The sequence below is a fragment of the Anarhichas minor genome, unplaced genomic scaffold, assembly GCF_050575085.1.
Source record: "Anarhichas minor isolate MPS153535 unplaced genomic scaffold, ASM5057508v1 ptg000027l, whole genome shotgun sequence".
Taxonomy (NCBI): domain Eukaryota; kingdom Metazoa; phylum Chordata; class Actinopteri; order Perciformes; family Anarhichadidae; genus Anarhichas; species Anarhichas minor.
Window position 1 is genome coordinate 11,597,675 of NW_027466473.1, and position 18,116 is coordinate 11,615,790.

At 44.2% G+C, this 18,116-nt stretch overlaps 2 protein-coding genes across 6 annotated transcripts in view; both read left to right on the top strand.

Annotated features, from left to right (window-relative positions):
* Positions 1-1,582: 1,582 nt before the first annotated feature.
* LOC142960691 (RING finger protein 145-like) lies at positions 1,583-14,704 on the top strand. The gene is made up of 12 exons (XM_076102659.1): positions 1,583-1,763; positions 4,844-5,084; positions 7,166-7,274; positions 7,593-7,684; positions 8,357-8,592; positions 8,706-8,881; positions 9,054-9,194; positions 9,303-9,485; positions 9,576-9,723; positions 9,925-10,047; positions 10,189-10,422; positions 10,561-14,704. The coding sequence occupies exons 2-12, from the start codon at positions 4,901-4,903 to the stop codon at positions 11,203-11,205; spliced, it is 2,271 nt and encodes a 756-aa protein (XP_075958774.1). The 5' UTR covers positions 1,583-1,763; positions 4,844-4,900; the 3' UTR covers positions 11,206-14,704.
* A 1,138-nt stretch (positions 14,705-15,842) lies between these two features.
* LOC142960692 (transcription factor COE1-like) overlaps positions 15,843-18,116 on the top strand; it is an 81,631-nt gene continuing 79,357 nt past the window's right edge. For 3 of the 5 annotated variants that reach the window (XR_012956355.1, XM_076102662.1, XM_076102663.1), the window contains exon 1: positions 15,843-18,053. Coding sequence is in view for 4 of the 5 variants with exons in the window: in XM_076102662.1 (XP_075958777.1) it covers positions 17,923-18,053 (131 nt within the window). In the remaining variant the exon portion in view is untranslated. The remainder of the gene's footprint in view (positions 18,054-18,116) is intronic. The other 2 variants (XM_076102661.1, XM_076102660.1) reach the window with 2 other exon arrangements.

The following is an 18,116-nucleotide window of genomic DNA, read 5'->3' on the forward strand; positions in this document are numbered from 1 at the left end:
TATGCACGCGCACAGACGAGTGCACACACTCTGAAGCAAAAATATTTCCAGCTACAGCAACAAACATGCAGGCGTCCACCTTGCAAGAGAGAGAGAGAGAGAGAGAGAGAGAGAGAGAGAGAGAGAGAGAGAGAGAGAGAGAGAGAAGGGGAATAGGTAAAGTAACAGGAGAGGTGTCAACTTGGCTGTAGCTTGAGCAAAACATAGAAAGTAGCTAATGATCAAACACAGAGAGCAAAACATTGCATGACTTTAGTTAAGCCTCTGTTGCTCTGGCTGGCTTATTCAAGACACATCGGCAAAAATGCCACCTAATCGGAGCAGTCCCTTTGACGGTCTATGATGTTGATATTTTTAGCATGAGATGGCTAACACTAGACTAGCAACGCGCGAGGCAACGAGACAACAAGCTAGCATTAGCTGACGAGGCTAGTTGCACGGTTTGGGTGTCCTCACCTGGTAGAGCAAGCTGTCATGTAACGCTGGACCAACGCTGTCAGATTCCCTCTGAAAGTTGAATGAATCAGTGAAGTTTGCCGTTCAGTTTCATTCATCGAGCGGCGCACACTCTGTTCTTCCTTGCGTCCCGAATCCTGCCGCCGGTAGTGACGTAGGGGGGAAAAAAAGAACCCTTTGTTACCATAGTGACCATATTATAATAGATTAACATAAAACTGTTTGATAATAGTTTCCACCGACTTCTAGGAAAGAGAAGAGAATAACGCTTTATACCACTTAATCAACATTGAGTGCGGCATATTTCTTTTTTCAGACCATTTCTCTGATTGATCACAAATGTGTTTGTGTGTTTACACTTCCTGCATATGTACATATACTACATACATATATATATATATGGACTATGTAGCTTAATGTCAAATCAGATGAGCTAATTACTAAAGAACTTTTATGAAAAACAGATTTTGCACACATTATTATCCATTTGACAAACACCCCTAAATTACAAATCCGGGCAAAAGTAGCAGTGATACAGGTATCATACATTATCCTGGTAAAAGGACACCACCTCTAGTGCAGTGAATGAAATAGGGTCATATATTACAGTATATTCCAGTTAAATTGCCTGACATAGAGTGTCATTACTATGCTTTAACGTGACAGCAGATCATATCACCTGCTAATAAACCCTACTTTTAGGGTCATGTTTTAATCCCTTGAGTGTTGATTTGGATTCCCATTAGTTAGTATTACGCCTCTTCTTAGGGCCCATATTAAAATATACACTATAATTCACAGATTCAACACTTACATTGTATACAGTAAATAAACACTTTAACAATATCACCAAAAAAGTGACAATATCATCATGTCTCTTGCCTTGAACATAACTATCACTATAACCTATAGGGATTGACCTCCACCCACCATCTGGTCACATTCACAAATCAAATAAGCGTTTACTTGATAAATATCCAGGCCTAGTAAGGAAAATAATGCCTCATAAAGGTCAAAGTGCATTCCGTAGGAGCCAAACTAGCTTTATTTTCCAGTGTTATATATCAAGCACGAGGCCAAGAGATGTAATGGGACGAACGACATTGCGCATGCGCAGTAATCCTCCTCGGGTACTTTGGGGTAATGGCTGCGAGGTGAGATGAGCGGATCGGCCGCATCCTTTGAGCGTGAGGCGCTTCTATCGAGAGGACCGTTAACTCGGGCGGTGCCCAGTTAAAATGGTCGATATCCGACCCGAAAAAGCACCCCAAAAAACGTTGTACATATTGCGAACATCTCCTTCAAATGTAAGTTCTCTCTCTTTTCTTCTTATTAGCCTTTGGCAGGACGCCATAGCTAGCTCGGGAACTAACGTTACCAGTCCTCTTGCTAAGCTAAGCTAACGTTACAGTTACTTACGTTAATCTTCAACCGGGTTAAGATGACGCTGTCTGCTTGTATGTGACCGCGGTGTCTAAAGCGACAGCGCTAGAAGCTAACTAAGGCGTCGGGTGTGATTTTATTCTCCGTTGTGTTGGAGTAAGCTCGGTTGTTGACAGTCGCTAACTGATGCTAGCTGACTACGTTAGCATGAATTGTTGGCTCTGTGCCTGCTGCCTGCTCGATGCAGCTCATCGTCTCTGCTCGTTATACTGTTATAAGCTATTTTACCACTTTGACACATCGCACCGAAGCCGTTCATTAGCTTCGTCAGCCCCATGATGTATTACTGCAACATACAAACCAAGACTAGTTAGCAAAGTGTTGCAGTCCTTCTGCGGCGGAGCGAAGAGATTGTCTTTCTTCCGTCGAGACGGAGGGGTTACTAGAGTTCATACCACGATCGATGCCGCACTCACTCATCCACAACCTTCTGTAGTGCAGATGTTTCAGTTAACAATTAACATCAATACACCTATTGAGACTAAACTCAACCACACCATGCCCCGCAGCGGCTAGTGGATTACGACATATAATAATACAGTGCTAGACTTCCGCGTTATATAAGCTGTGGTTTCTGCGAAGTGATCTCTCGCTCTGGCCGGTAATAGTCGTGGTTATTTAGAGTTATGTAAGTTATCAGGGTCCCGGGATGCAGGAATATTAATCTTTGGAAACTCCAGTCCCAGGCATCGTAACGGGATTGGAAACTTTGTCTTGTAAGTGCCACCAGTGGCTTAAAGTAGTTACGATGGGCCCCAGTCCACACTATTATGATAGGCCTGAATGCACGCCAGTTATACCAGTTATGACACACAAACACACGCACACATAGCAACATCCCTTCACATGATCAAATAGAGACTTGCCAATGGACAATTATACAAATTATTCATTTAATTGATCTTAAACACACACATTTAATATTAGAATAAGCAGAATAAGCATGTGATTTTGTTATCCTACTGACTATTTAGAACCATGATGGAGATGGTTTTGCCTTTTCGTGGGCACATGCAGCAAATAACACCTTTTTGTAAATTTAACATGAGTTCCTTTTTTGAGCACGGGCTTGTTTCCTAGGTGGCGATCTGACCTTAGGAGCCCTTTTCCTGTCCGAGGGCCTGCTCTCTCTCAGGCCCCACCACGCCACGGGCCCTTGTGCAACCGCACTGCCTGTACTGTAAATGTTACGCCTGTTCATTCACGTAATGGTGCGCGATGCATGTACATAGCCGCGGAAAGTTTTACGAAAACAATCCTTTTAGATGTTACCGCACTCCAAAAATGAAACGGTCTGTTGCTGCTTATTTTAAAAAGCCAAATGAGGGTAGAGCGGAGGAGGCTGGTGGGAGGGAGAGACAATGAGAAGTTCCAACTCACTCACACTGATGATGAAAGTGCAGACGGGGAGACACATACTGAGCCAGTGTCATTGATTAATACATGTGGTGGTAGAAGATCTTTTACTTCAGTAAAAGTACTCATACCACGATTTAGAAAAACACTAACCCCTACTTAAGGCAAAGTATATAATTGTAACATACTTAAGTAGAGGGGAATGAAAATAACCTAGCAACACAACATCTAAACTGTTGTGCAGTTAAGTTAATGTTGACTCCAACACAATAAGTAGATTACAAAAGTGGGAAGTAAGTACGGTATAAGTTCACAATGGCATTCCTAAATTTTCATTGACAAATATGGAACATGTCATAAACTGTATAGTCGCTTCAATGTAAGCTGATGATTATACGCAAATTAAATATTTGCTCTTTGAGGACATGCATGTATAAACAGTGTTGCAGTTTGGTGATAGATGGTAGAAACAGAAAGATGAACAAATGTCAAACGCAAGGACTGACATAGAAGTAAAAATAATCCCCTTTATCCCTCTAATGTTAACCATTAGAGATTTTTCCATAAAGAGGTAGGTACCCCATAAATATCTCTAAATTTATATTTGGCCTTTGCGTGAGGGTAATGTTGCAAATCAATGAGCCCCACAGTTTTATGGCAATTTTGGATATCTGGATCAATATGATGAAGTACCGATTCTTTTGTGTTGTTTTGTAAATAATAAACATTTTCTCACTTAAATTTTCTAAAATGTACAGGCTATATTCATATTGTGAAATAAAATCACACATACTGTAACCAACGTTGCCTTCTACTGGACAGTTCTGTAAAAAAAAAAAGAAAATAAATATACTATTAAATGTATGCTGTAGATATAAACAGAACAGTGTGTGGAAACATACTTTATATGAATAAGCAGATTTTGTGAGTGTGCCTAATTCATCAAGCCTGACATGGAGCAGCACCTGAAAGAGTTTATTCAACTGTTGCTAGTTCAGTGAAGTTTAGTGCAGTTGGTTCGTGTGTGAAAGCAAACAGAAAGGCCTGTTTTCCTCCGCATGAGCTTCAATGTGGATTGATTAGTGAATGTAATGTCAGTGGTGTTTGGTATCGTTGACTTCCCCGATTGATGATGTAACTTATCACGTGGTGGATGAATACGATTTGTGTCTGCCAAATTAGTTTTCATTTGTATAAGTTATAATGTTGTTTTTCAGTGATTCTGCAACTAGTAGATATCCCAAAAATATCAAAAGGCTTATTTAAATGTTATGCATACATTTCAAACTACCAGATGCAGGAAAACATTCGCTGGGTAGTTCAGTTTATCTTTACTGCCACTCTTGGGTCATAGAATAGTCAGCAGTTGGTTTGTTTTACATGCACTTCACTGTTGCCTGTGGATGAAAGGCTGTTTTCTTTAGGTTTTTATCTTGATCTGTCTCTCTCTCTCCACCTCCCTGTGAGCTCTCGTCCCCAGCCCAGTCCTCCTCCTTTCATCTTCTTTCCTCTCCTCCTATGTCACTGCTTCCTATCTCCCGTGCATCCTGTTTAACATCTGTTTGTACGTTGTCCCTCTTCTCCGCAGTGCGTCCGCTGTCTTAGTGGTCAGTTCTGCCTGCCGATCCGAGGTTAAGCTGAGGCCATGGCAGTGAAGGGCCGCGTAGAGGCGGTGCTCAATGTGGGCCTGCGTGTTCCCAGCATCATGCTGCTGGACGTCCTGTACCGCTGGGACGTCAGCTCCTTCTTCCAGAAGATCCAGCGGTCCAGCCTGTCCAACAACCCCCTGTTCCAGTACAAATACCTGGCACTCTACCTGCACTACGTAGGTCAGTGTTGGTGCCTCCCTCTCTCTCTCTCTCTCTCTCTCTCTCTCTCTCTGTCTGTCTCGCTCTCACACACACACACACACACACAGTCTGTCCCAGTGCAAATACTTCTCCCCCTGTATAAACACTTCTAAGAGGATTAGTGTAAAACCAACACATTACACAAATGCTTTGCTCATTTTACACATTTGATGATGTAACGTGTGTCAACGGCTGTGGCCGTTGGCCTGTCAATGTTATCGTGACCTTTATTAGGTGTTGTGTGTGTGTGTGTGTGTGTGTGTGTGTGTGTGTGTGTGTGTGTGTGTGTGTGTGTGTGTGTGTGTGTGTGTGTGTGTGTGTGTGTGCTATTTGACAATCAGCTTAAGTAGCTCCTTTTCCACTGGCTTTATCAGTTGGTCAGAGCCAGCAGTCACGATGTTACCTCTCTTGGTTGGGTTTGCATAGTTTCTTTTCTTTTTTTCTCTCCATTTAACAAAGTCAGGCCTTTGTACCAGCTCATTTCAGAATGCACAGACATGGTGGTAGGCAGTAAGCCATGTGGCTCTGCTTGGTACTGATTTCAGAACAGTCAGGAGGGATTGTTTGGCACGACGACACGTGGAGTGTGACCAAAACTCAAATCTGATTTATCCTTCGGTAGAATTAATTAAAAAAAGATGGATGTCTCCTGAAAACAAGTTTTTCCTCTTCCAGCTGTGCGGTTCTTGCCCCAGCAGTGGCATTATCAATCAGAGTTGGTGTGAAAACAGTGTTAAGTGTGTCGGTAGCGCTGTCAAACAGAAGGAAAGGATTTAGTTGGTGCAAGAAAACAGAAAGATAACAAAGAAAAAGGCTTTTTGAGAGTGCCAACCTTCATCAACACTGAACTGTTGTCCAATTTTTCTCAATGTTCTGTTGACCAATTCCCCATGCGCTTCTGTTTATTTTCACCTGCCAGTGAAAAGCTTCACAAAGAGATAAAAATGCAAGTTGGAGTTAACACCATTCCCCCCTGATTCCTAGTAACAGTGTCTGTGATAGTGTCGATCGTGGAAATCCCATTTTTGGTTCACCACAATTCTCCCTTGTGTCAAAGTGGATTCATCCACCAACTTCTACAGAAGTCCATAACTGATTGACGTATTCAGCTGACAGACAGACAGACAAGCTGGCAAAAGCATAACATCAGCGGGGAAAGTCGGGAGGAACACATTCCTCATGTGTGGCGAAATGTGGCTTTCAAACCAACCTTCCTCGCCGTGTCCCCGGATAGAACTCTTTTACTGGACGGTTGCTTGTTTTGTGACAAGTCATTTCCACCGAAGTTAAATGTCGTGTAGCGACACGGTTTACAAGTGTAGCCCCCTTTTTAACAGATGTTAATTTCCAAAAGAGTAACAGCATCTTTTTCAGACTGACTATCATCCCAGAACACACTACATGGAGAAAAAGCCTTGAACCAGATTGCCACAGAGCCAATCGTGAAGACGTAAACAAGGTCTCAGAGTCGGGTGTGTTTCCAGTGACACAGCAGCGCTGATGGACAGTCACAGTGATGTGACGGTGACTCAGCAAAGTCAGACTGCGATTTGTGTGTGTGTGTGTGTGTGTGTGTGTGTGTGTGTGTGTGTGTGTGTGTGTGTGTGTGTGTGTGTGTGTGTGTGTGTGTGTGTGTGTGTGTGTGTGTGTGTGTGTGTGTGTGTGTGTGTGTGTGTGTGTGTGTGTGTGTGTGTGTGTGTGTGTGTGTGTGTGTGTGTGTGTGTGTGTGTGTGTGGACTTTGCACTTTGCTGCAGTTGGTTAATGAGCCAATAGGCTTGGTATGTGCTGATGGGCGCTGTGGGTGGACAGACAAAAACAAAAAAAGGGAGGGAGAGAGGCAGTAAAACCAAAGGAACTGTTGCTATGCACTGAGGAGTTTTTTTGGGCACGGTTTTAGGAAGTAGACTGGTGCGATGACACACATACGCATTAAGTGTATCACTTTTGTGTTGAAAACGCAAACGGGGAGCAACAGAGATTCTTTGGTAATTCGTCTATCGTCACTTTTTTACTTCATGCTGATTTTGTTGATTTTTCTTTTTGTTTGTCTATGTCACAGGTTACATCCTCAGCCTGGTACTCCTGACTCTGCCTCGTCAGCACCTGGTTAAACTCTACCTGTATGTCCTCACGGCCCTGCTGCTGTTTGCTGGTCACCAAGTCTCAAGGTACACACACACACACACACACACACTTACGTCAACCAGTAGACCAGTATACGTGGTTATATATTATGCCACACTGTTTTTATTGTTGGATTGACGAGGGCACCGTAAGCTTTAGTGAGCATTCATTGTAAGCTATAATGTACGATATCCTTTTCAAGGTATTTGCTCTCAGTATATATCACCAGCTACTGTGAGTTGTCCTTGTGCTGGTTGAGATGAAAGGCTAGACATCTCTTGTGTTGAGCTATAGGTCAGTGGTATAGAATCAGTCACAATCGGTTTCCCTGTACATTGAACATTTTGACCTCTCTTTCTCAGGGATTATGTCCGCAGTGAGCTGGATTCCGGCTACGAAGGACCTGTCTACCTGGAACCTCTCTCCATTAACAGATTCACCACTGCACTCATCGGTATAATAAGACACACTTGTGCAGTATACATGACGTGGCACGGCCGCGTCGTGCACAAACCCAAACATAGGCAGGCGGATGTAATTCAGCGGCTCCTTTCCGAGCTCACAGGATACTGTTCCAATATTCCAAATTGATGTTTCTTTTCCCCTCTCCGTCGTGGTCGCCCATGCATCTGGAAAGTCTCAAAGTATGGAAAGAATGACGTAGATCTCCTGTCACTTCTAGTACTGCAATATACTGAGCAACTAAATTTAAACCCAAGTCTCCGTTACAGAAAACTCATCCTCTGTAAGGAAGAAAAAGGTCAGCAGTGGTTTTTATAGATATTAAAAAGCATCTCTTTAAGGTCACATCACCTCGTCGCTCTCGACATAAATCTTACTGATCCCCTTGTACTGCGAAGGCTCGGCCATGTTGAAATAGATTTACGAGTTGGTCCATAGGACCTGGTTTCATCTTACTGGAGAGTAGATATGGAGTCTCCTGTGCTATAAATAGATCACACTGAGTGCTGATGTTACCGCACAGTGAAAGCCTGAGAAAGCAAAAATAACAGTTACAGGGACAAAGAGATGCAGATACAGACAGAAGAGAGAGAGAGAGAGTGGTTTGTGTGTTTGTGTGTACGTGCGTCTTCCTTCCGGTTTATGTTCTCTGATCTTCTTTCAGGTCAGCTGGTGGTGTGTACGCTATGTTCCTGTGTGATGCAGACCAAGAGGATTTGGCTGTTCTCTGCTCACCTCCTCCCTCTGGTGGCCAGACTGTGTCTGGTCCCTCTGGAGACCATTGTTTTCATCAATAAGTTCTCCATGATCTTCACTGGCCTGGAGGTCATTTACTTCCTGGCTTCTAACTTGTTGGTACCGTACAACCTGGCCAAGACGGCCTACAGGGAGCTGGCCCAGGTAATGAAGTAGCTTTGTGGCCAATGTTTTTTTTTTTTGATGACTGAGAGATTTCCCTCGCATGTAATATTAATGTTATTCTGTTATTCTTATTTCTACCCTCTGTCCCCCAGGTGGTGGAAGTGTACGGGCTGCTTGCGTTGGGTATGTCTCTCTGGAACCAGCTGGTCCTTCCAGTACTCTTCATGTGTTTCTGGCTACTGCTGTTCGCTTTGCAGATCTACTCCTACTTCAGCACCAGAGACCAGCCTACCTCGAGGGAGAGGCTCCTTTTCCTCTTTCTCACCAGGTAGGACCGTAAGCGCTGGTCAGACTGTGTGGGGCCTTAATGATTGAATACCACAGATATGTTTCGTATGTTAGCAGGTTATGATGGAGCTACTTGGAATATAGAATGAGTGTTTGTTTACCTTGTCTTGACTCTCCTCCTTCTCCCCCCCCCCCTCCCTCCATGTCCTCAGTATTGCAGAGTGTTGTAGTACACCGTACTCCCTTCTGGGTCTGGTTTTCACCGTCTCCTTCATCGCTCTGGGAGTTCTCACACTCTGCAAGTTCTACCTGCAAGGCTACAGAGCCTTTATGAATGACAACACCATGCACAGGTCAGTTTGTGCATACGTCAGCATGTGTTGGTTCGTTGTGGGTGTCTATTGGTATGTTGCTTTACTCTCAATCCCTTTACATGGTTGCTTTACTGTCTGTCTGTGCAGAGGGATGACAGAAGGCATCACCCTGCTGATCCTCGCTGTCCAGACAGGCCTCATCGAGCTTCAAGTCATCCACCGAGCCTTCCTCCTCTCCATCATCCTCTTCATCGTTGTTGCTTCTATCCTGCAGTCCATGCTGGAGATAGCTGACCCCATAGTCCTGGCCCTGGGAGCATCGAGAGACAAGTAAATACATTCAGCTTGCATCTCTTTTTTTTCATTATTTTTCTTTACCGATTGATAATCCTCAATCTCCCACCTCCGTCTGTCCTTTAGGAGTTTGTGGAAACACTTCAGAGCGGTGTCTCTGTGTCTCTTCCTGCTGATCTTTCCGGCCTACATGGCCTATATGATCTGTCAGTTCTTCCACATGGACTTCTGGCTACTCATCATCATCTCCTCCTCCATCCTCACGTCACTGCAGGTAACACACAAGCAGACACACACACACAAACACACTGTTAGAACATCACATTGCTATAGATGTAGTTGATTTGTCTCAATTTGTAGACGGAGCATAATATAAGTCCTGTCTCTAAAGTTCACCTGTTTTACCCACTTTTACCTGTTGATGATGAAGCATCTGTGATGGATTATTGAAGACGCTCTCTTACCTCCCCCTCAGGTACTCGGCACTCTGCTGATCTACATTCTCTTCATGGTGGAGGAGTTTCAAAAGGCTCCAGTCGAGAACATGGATGAAGTCATCTACTGCGTCAACGGGACGTACCGCTTGCTGGAGTTCCTGGTGAGTGGACACGCATGAACACACGATGTAGAGTAACACGAGGGAGCACAAATGAGAAAGCAGCATGTGACAAAGCCGGTTTCATTGTTGACGCGCAATATTGCTTCGATGGCATTGACGTATGTTTACCTCCCTTGCCAGGTCGCGGTGTGTGTGGTGTGCTACGGCGTGTCAGAGACGGTGTTCGGGGAGTGGAGTGTGATGGGCAGCACCATCATCCTGGTCCACTCGTATTATAACGTGTGGCTCAGAGCCCAGCTGGGCTGGCAGAGCTTCCTTCTCAGGAGAGATGCTGTGAACAAGATCAAAAGCCTCCCCACGGCCAGCAACACACAGCTGGAACAGTACAACGACATCTGTGCTATCTGCTACCAGGTAGGAACTGGCTTTGTGTGTTTGTGGTTTATCTTAATAGAGTACATGGCCAGGAATACATTCAAGGCTTCAAGTTAAAGCTTGGCGAATGAAATGTCAAAGGAAACATAACAATGTTTATGTGCTCATCCCTTCCAGGACATGAACAACGCTGTGATCACTCCGTGCAGTCATTTCTTCCACGCTGGCTGTCTGAAGAAATGGCTTTATGTCCAGGAGACGTGCCCCCTCTGTCACTCGCAACTAAAGAGCCAATCGCCAACCACCAACCAAGACGCCCCGGCAGCCAATCAGAGCCCCGCAGGGCAAGAAGTAGCAGCCGCGGCGGATAAGAAGCCGAAAGATGGCGCGCTTTCAGATGACGCGAAGAGGGAGGGAACAGCGGAGCAGGAGGGAGGTAATGGAGCTGCCACGTCAGCTGGAGAAAGCTCCTCCTCTGGTGGGCCCTCTAGTCCCCAGCACCTGGCCCAGACTCCATCATCATCATCATCCTCTTCCTCGTCTCCTTCCCCACTTGTGACTGAATCTCAGAAGCAGTCGCTCACGGATCAGCCTTCTTCGTCTTCCACCTCTTCCTCTGCCACAACGGACATGCTCCCCTCTCCTCCATCTCCCTCCCACTCCTCCCCCTCACAGCCGGTGGTCCAGGCAGAGATGACCCCGGCTCGACCCGAGCCCGCCGCTCAACTAAGCCGAGGCTTCTTATTCGACAGCGAGGAGTCACCTGCTGGTCCATCGTGGCAGCTTGAGCAGCCCACCTCTCCTCCTCCATGCGGCCTCTGAGCCTCATTGTAACACACACACACACACACCACATACGTGCATGCACATATAAACACACAATCTAAATACTCCATCTGCTAATATTCTGCCTATATTCTACTTATCCAGCGGTTGGCTATCCCATCATGTCAGAAAATTCAACTCTTAAAAACCAAAACAATCTCTCAGCAGACATTCATCGCTCAACAGTAAGACAGGCGATTGTCTTGGACCAGTGCATTTAAAAATGTGTTTAACTTTCATGCCAGCAATGATTTCATTCTCCATTCAACACAAGGAGAGCAACGCAGTGATCACATTGGAAAACTAAGTGGTAGGTCGACATCATGTCCACGAAATGTGAAATCCTGAATGAAACTAAAGGACCACATCACAGACATTTAGACCGATGATGACATTTCTAAAAGTCCTGCTTATGTCCCTCTCATTTCATGTGATGGTTGCTCCCATCATGCCTTTTTGTTTGTGCAGCGTCACTCTCACTGCTGTACTTGTCTTAGTGTTTGGGTTTTGTCTGTAGTCCTGTACGTGCCATGATCTAACGAGGAGCGGGTTCGGAGGTCTGGAGAGTCCCGGTGGGCCAGCGAAAGCTGATGGTCGTTTCATGAAGTCTACAGATTTCTGACTTTTTTTTTTTTGGTTTCCACTGCTGGATGACAGTCGCTCCGTGTACTGGTGGACACACTGAGCGTTAGCAGAGACTGAATGTTGCTTCTTGAGGCCGTCACGTAACCTGAAGCCTGGCGCTAAGCAGAGGATACATGGTGGGGGTCTACTTAAGTGTGTGAACAAATCAAAGGGTTCACATGGGAGAACTAATTCATTTCACGTGTCGAGCTTTCTCTATTATACGTCTTCAATATTTGATTCAAACTTGTTTGGCTGGTCCCAGCAAAAAAAAAAAAAAAACAGTTCTACTCCTCATCGCCAAACTTTTGTATTACTGTTAAAGAGATGCTATTTTTAAGATAATTTATACATTATGTTTATTGGACAGCCCTGCACTGCAGACGGACTGAGAATACAGGAGAGAAAGACGGAGGAGGGAGATAACAGAGGCCGCAGTTTTTGTATTTGAACCTTTCAGCATTGGGAGAATTAGCCCACAAACTCTGAGTCGTCGGCTTTACTTCACTCATGGTACTCGCCCGCACTCACCTTGCTGAGCTCGGCTGATTCACAAACGCATTTAACCAGTCCACACCCAAGTTTCCCAACGAGCCAGCGACGGTCGAGACTCATCATCATCATGGCAGGAGCCAATCACCTCGCTCCATCCATTTTTTTTTTTTTTTTTTTTTTTATAAACGAATCACATCGAAGCACCCTGACCATCACTATCCCCCTGCTGCTCAGTCACTTCACTCCATGAAATGTTACCACCAGCAAATTGAGTCACTTGACAGGAGAGCTTTTTGTTTAGTTTTTTTCCCACACGTGCTAGCACACTAGTTCTGTCGACTCCTTTGCTTCGCTAATGGAGCCGGACCGGGAGTAGTGTGTGTGTGTGTGTGTGTGTGTTGAAGAGTTTATTGAAAGACTAAAACTTGAGAATGCCGAGTCCTGATGCACGCTTATATGTAGAGCTTGCACGCTGCCACTATAACCACAGCATTCATTTGTTTAGTTTTTCTCCAATGTGCTCTAACCTTGCTACCAATTTTTTTTTTTTCTTTTTTTTGGGAGGGGGGGGGGGTTGCATTTGCATTTGCACTTGCACTAATGTCGTTTATACTAGCAACGCTCCACAGCTGTTCTGTGGCTGTGAGCAACCAAATACCCACTGATGTGCATTTGTGTACAAGGAAACAGCCCAATCTGTTTGTGTGTAATGTGTGTGTATATATATAGGCCTATATATATATATATATATATGTTGCTCTGTATGGCATCTATATTAAACCAGAGGAGTGTTGATATATGAATAAGATCGGGGCTTGGCTCCTCCAAAGCTTCCCGAGTGGTTCGGTGGTCTTTGTTACTTTACATGCCTGTGAACAAAGACGAACTTCTCTCTAAGAAGCTCTCGGAGAACCCAAGCCCTCCTGATCTGAGACCAGCCAGTGTTACTGCTTCTCCGGTCTGTATGACGCGTCCTCGAGCTGGTGTGATCGCTCCGGTGCCCTCTACTGTTAGGAGTGGGATCAGCAACGGCGCAGATGGACAGGAGACGCACTAGTTAACCCTCAAAAAGTATTACTTACTACCACTATTACTAAAGGTCTTATTACTATGAATGACTTACTTGTTGACGTTTGGAAAGCGTTGGCCGCAGGGCAGAGAATGAATACATAATCAATGTAGGATCGAACCCGGCCAACGCTGTTTAACTGCGTTTCTTTTCTCTTTTTCTTTTTTTAAGATATGAAATGTAGAGTTTGATGTATTTTGCACATGTTCCTCTGAAAGGTGAACATAAGGACTTTCTGTATTCTTGAACGAGTCATTGTCATTTTCTTATCAGCTCCATTCCTTTAGACTTCGATGCAAAAACAAAGCACTTGAAATGGCTACAAAGATTTAAACGACCTCATACACACCTGAGTTTTCATTGTGGAGCATTTGAACTGCATCAAGCAGAAAGATCACCTGCACAATGAAACGCTCCCAGAGGACAGCTGTCCTTGGCGACCGTGTGGGACTTTTGCATTGCGGTGTTAATCGGTAAATAACTGGCAGAGAAGCCTGTTCAGCTGTTGATTCCAGATGTAGATGCAGTGGTTGCCGTCACTCTCCAGGCAATGACCTGTGACATATCTTTTAATACTGTCGAGGACAGTTTAACATGCAAGTTACATATTTTCAAACTAAAGAATTTCAATCTTTAGATGCATTATTTGCATTACAAGGCATTTCTAAGATTTCAGATATTTTATGATTGCTCTTGATTGACTTACTGTTAAAGTAACATTATAAAAACAAGCCAATATGACCTAAATGTCCCAATATTTCTTACACTATAACGGTTAATGTATATTCATTTAAAATTGCCTCCATTGAGTTTGAGTAACCAGGAGGAACAAAAAAATCCCTGTAGCCGATATGAAAGAAGTCAATCTCTCATCTGAAATCCAGATGTTTCTGAGACTCAATCTATCACAATACTTGCGTAACACTGAAACTGTGAGCAAATGTTGACATGGAATCTATAGCTGCCACAGAGCTATCTGACCACATATTTCTTTTCTGAATGCATCTATTGTGCATTTTAGAAGAACCTCACTGCTGTCCGATGCTCTTGCCTCTGACTAACATGTGTTCGTTGATCATGTTTAGGGCTGCTCTGACCGAGATGCCCGGCAGAGATTTGTTCATTTTTCTTCTTTCTTCTTTTGTCTTAATTCATTTTTTCCACGCTCACATTTAGGACCTGCTCTGTAAGACTCTGAATGCCAGTTGTATTCTGTTAGAACACTCCACGGATGGTTTTTATGCCTGGCATTGCCTTGGTTATTTTACAAAAATTGAATGTCAGAAATAAAATGAACCATCCACTCTGGATTCAGCCTTTATTTCATTTGGGTTTTACAGCGTATTATGTAACTGCATGAACGCTTTTATGTGTGACGTGGTAATCAGTATTAGTATTATTACTATTGTATATTAGTATTATATACAAGAAAAAAAGGACATGCAGTTCATCAAATATGGATCATGTTTAAAAAGGTGATCGCATTTTAATAATATTTAGCATGTTTACACCATTTTAAAAAGAAGGAGATTTTAGTGATATAGTTCATATTTACAGAGATATAAAAAAATATGGAGTAACATATCATCATGCATACATTTTTGTATTTTTTATTCAGAATAATTTGTTATAGTGGGTACATCCCAAGTCTCTTAATTGTAATTTCCTCGTTTCCTCTCTCCTCGCATGCTTTCCTCCACGCATCCCTTGTGGGAGGGAGTAAGACGCAAGGAAAGGACCCAAGTGAAGGAAACGGGGATGCAATTAAGAGACTTGGGATGTACCAGGTTCGTTCTGGTGGCGCATCAGTGCGCGTGTAGTAAGGCGTGTCACACACATGATGGCGCTGTTGTGTCGTTTTTAGACTGAGTGGGAAGCGATACAGAAGCCAACCACCGCCGGTGAGAGACACACACACACACACACACACACATGTTTCCGTATTAATAGGTTCCTTAATTATGCTTTATTCTTCTTATTTACTATGTTTTCATCTCGCGTTTGACATCGCCAATATTAAAACGTTAATATTAATGTAGATTAAAGGATATATGCTCAATTGAGCTTTAAAGTGTCCCTTTTATAGCAATGGTATTTGTTAATTTCAGCATAATATCTTCCCTTATATTAGCTTATACACATCCTAGAATCATAGATACACCTGGTGTTCAGTCTGACCTGATGGAACTTAAATGAACAAATCTTCCAGGGTGTGACTACGTCGATAACTTCCCTTCCTGACAGTTTAGCAGACAGTTTGTTTTGAGTCATTCTAATATTCTATGCTTTTTATTTATTTTTTAAAATTGCATTCGATTTCAAGCATTTGCATTTGACACATCATTTTCCTGCCCATGAGAGCTGACATGCAGAGATTAATATATTCTTTCATATATATATATATATATATATATATATATATATTTCATTAAACTGATACAAATGCTTTCAGCCCACTCCCATCGATCCAAACACCAGAGCCTCTTAACACTCCTCCGTTCACATCTATTTGGTTCCTCAGCTGAGCCGCTTAAGTCTATACGGGCTGATCCTCCTCTGCCTCTCTTCCTTTTACAAGCAGGAAACTGGAGCATAAAAGACTCGTATTCTCCATAATCAAGGTCAAGAGCGTTTTTCAATAACCTTTGGGAATTAAACCTTGGATCTGCGCCAGCTCGCCCTGCCAATCATTTCCACAGCCGGCTGAATAATACAAAAGTGTTTTGACCTTTTGCACCTCGACGGATCAATACGCTGTAGCATTATTTTTATTAAAAGACTTCACGGAATTATCTATTAATATTTGTGTGTTGGTTTGGATCCCCTCTCGGCGCCGTGATAAATAGTTTAAAATAACAGATGGCGCTGGAGGGAGAGACAAAGCGGGGGGAAATCTGGTAGCAATTATCCTCAATTATGTTCATTGTTATTTTGAGCTAATTATTGTTATTGTCACTTTTGTTTGCGAGTCTTGCGGCGACTGCCTGCAATAAGCAGGCCCGGGGAGGACAATGGCGAGCAGGGATATGTTGTGACGATGAAATATGGCTTTTATAATTGAGCCTACAGTTGTTCTAAATGCAACTTAGATCTAAATGTACAGGCTGAGGCTCCGTATCACATTTACCAAATGTCTGCAGCTATTGACTCTAATAACGACTGTTTGATACACAATTCAAAAGACATCAATTGTTTTTCAATTGCAGTTTTTTTTAAGCAGTAAACCCGAACACTGTCACCCAGAATCAATGTTTAGTATAAACACATTGTATGCTATATTTAGAAATATAATATTAGAAATAAGAAAATTATATTCCCACGCCCTCAATCAAATACTGCAAAATTCAGAAGTCTCTTCTTTGTTTGTGTTACCTTATTTAATATTTCCATGATACTCTGTGTCTCTTGCGTAAAACTAACTGTTTGAGTTAATGAAGTCGTGATTGTTCTGCAGCCAAAAAAAAAAAGTGTCCACCCTGCTGAAGTGCCACTGAGCAATTTATTGCTTACTCCAGCATGGTGAGCTGAGCGCCAGTCTGCAGCCGACTGCTCTGCATGGAGATATAAAGCAACTTTCCCGGTCGATTGTCAGTGTTGTGGTGCGCACAAGAATTAATCTCCACATTTACAGAGAAGAGACGGGAAAAAATCCCTTTACCGGATAGAGGAGGAGGAGAGGAGGAGAGGAGGAGAGGAGGAGAGGAGGAGAGGAGCTCCGTGGCCGCTGCATGGGGAGGACCTGACTCCAGCTCTCGCCTTTGTTTGGGGGCGTCTCCTCTCCTCCCCTCCCCTCCTCTCCTCCCGTCCTGTCCCCTCCCTTCTTTCCCTTCCCATCTCTCGCTCTCTCTCTCTCTCTCTCTCTCTCTCTCTCTCTCTCTCTCTCTCTCTCTCTCTCTCTCTCCCCCCGGGGCGGGAGAAGCCCACGTTTGGTTCTCAGAGAGAGAGAGAGAGAGAGAGAGAGAGAGAGTCCTTTGGGAAAGAGTCACAAAGCGATTTGCTCAGAGAGGGAGCGGAGAGGCGAGAGCTCGGCAGTCATCAGCAGGAAGCAGCGCTGCTCTGGACACCACCGACCGACCCTCCCCAACACGTCCCGGACTGCTGGGCTGAGGGAGAAGAAGAGAACGCAAAGTGCGTAAAAGAGGAAGAAATAAGGGTGACATAGTGATGACACCTAATCTGGGTGATCTCTCTTTTTCTGTCTGACAGCTCGAACTGTGGATCTCAAAGCAGATCCAGGAGTGACTCTTTAAACACACGTGTTTGGACTTTTTTTTTTTTTTTTGGAGCCCGCTATTCCGTTTGTAGCACTCACTTTCTGCACGAGGACATCGAATTACAGGAATAATCGGTCAACTGCGTGGACTTCTGGCGAAGTGCGCGCGAGCGGCAGCCTGCAAGCGAAGAGCGCAACCACGTTGCTCCTCTTGAGTCAGAGCGAAGGAGCGACGGGGGAGCAAGTGCGCAGCCGGCCGGCGGAGAGAGACCGAGAACCAGCGGGACAGGAATCGAGCTACGGAGGCTTGTCCATGTTTGGGATCCAGGAGAGCATCCAGCGCAGCGGCAGCAGCCTGAAGGAGGAGCCGCTGGGAGGCATGAACACTGTCCGGAGCTGGATGCAGGGGGGCGGCGTGCTGGACGCCAACACGGCCGCCCAAAGGTGAGCTCTATCCCGGGTGGAGGGGACGTGCTACCAGCCTGCTCATACACCGAAACAACGTGA

Excerpts from the sequence above, each read along its gene's own strand:
- LOC142960691 (XM_076102659.1), top strand. The coding sequence starts at position 4,901 with ATGGCAGTGAAGGGCCGCGTAGAGGCGGTGCTCAATGTGGGCCTGCGT. Across the intron at positions 5,085-7,165 it reads ACTCTACCTGCACTACGTAG|GTTACATCCTCAGCCTGGTA; the intron begins GTCAGTGTTGGT and ends TCTATGTCACAG. Across the intron at positions 10,048-10,188 it reads ACCGCTTGCTGGAGTTCCTG|GTCGCGGTGTGTGTGGTGTG; the intron begins GTGAGTGGACAC and ends CTCCCTTGCCAG.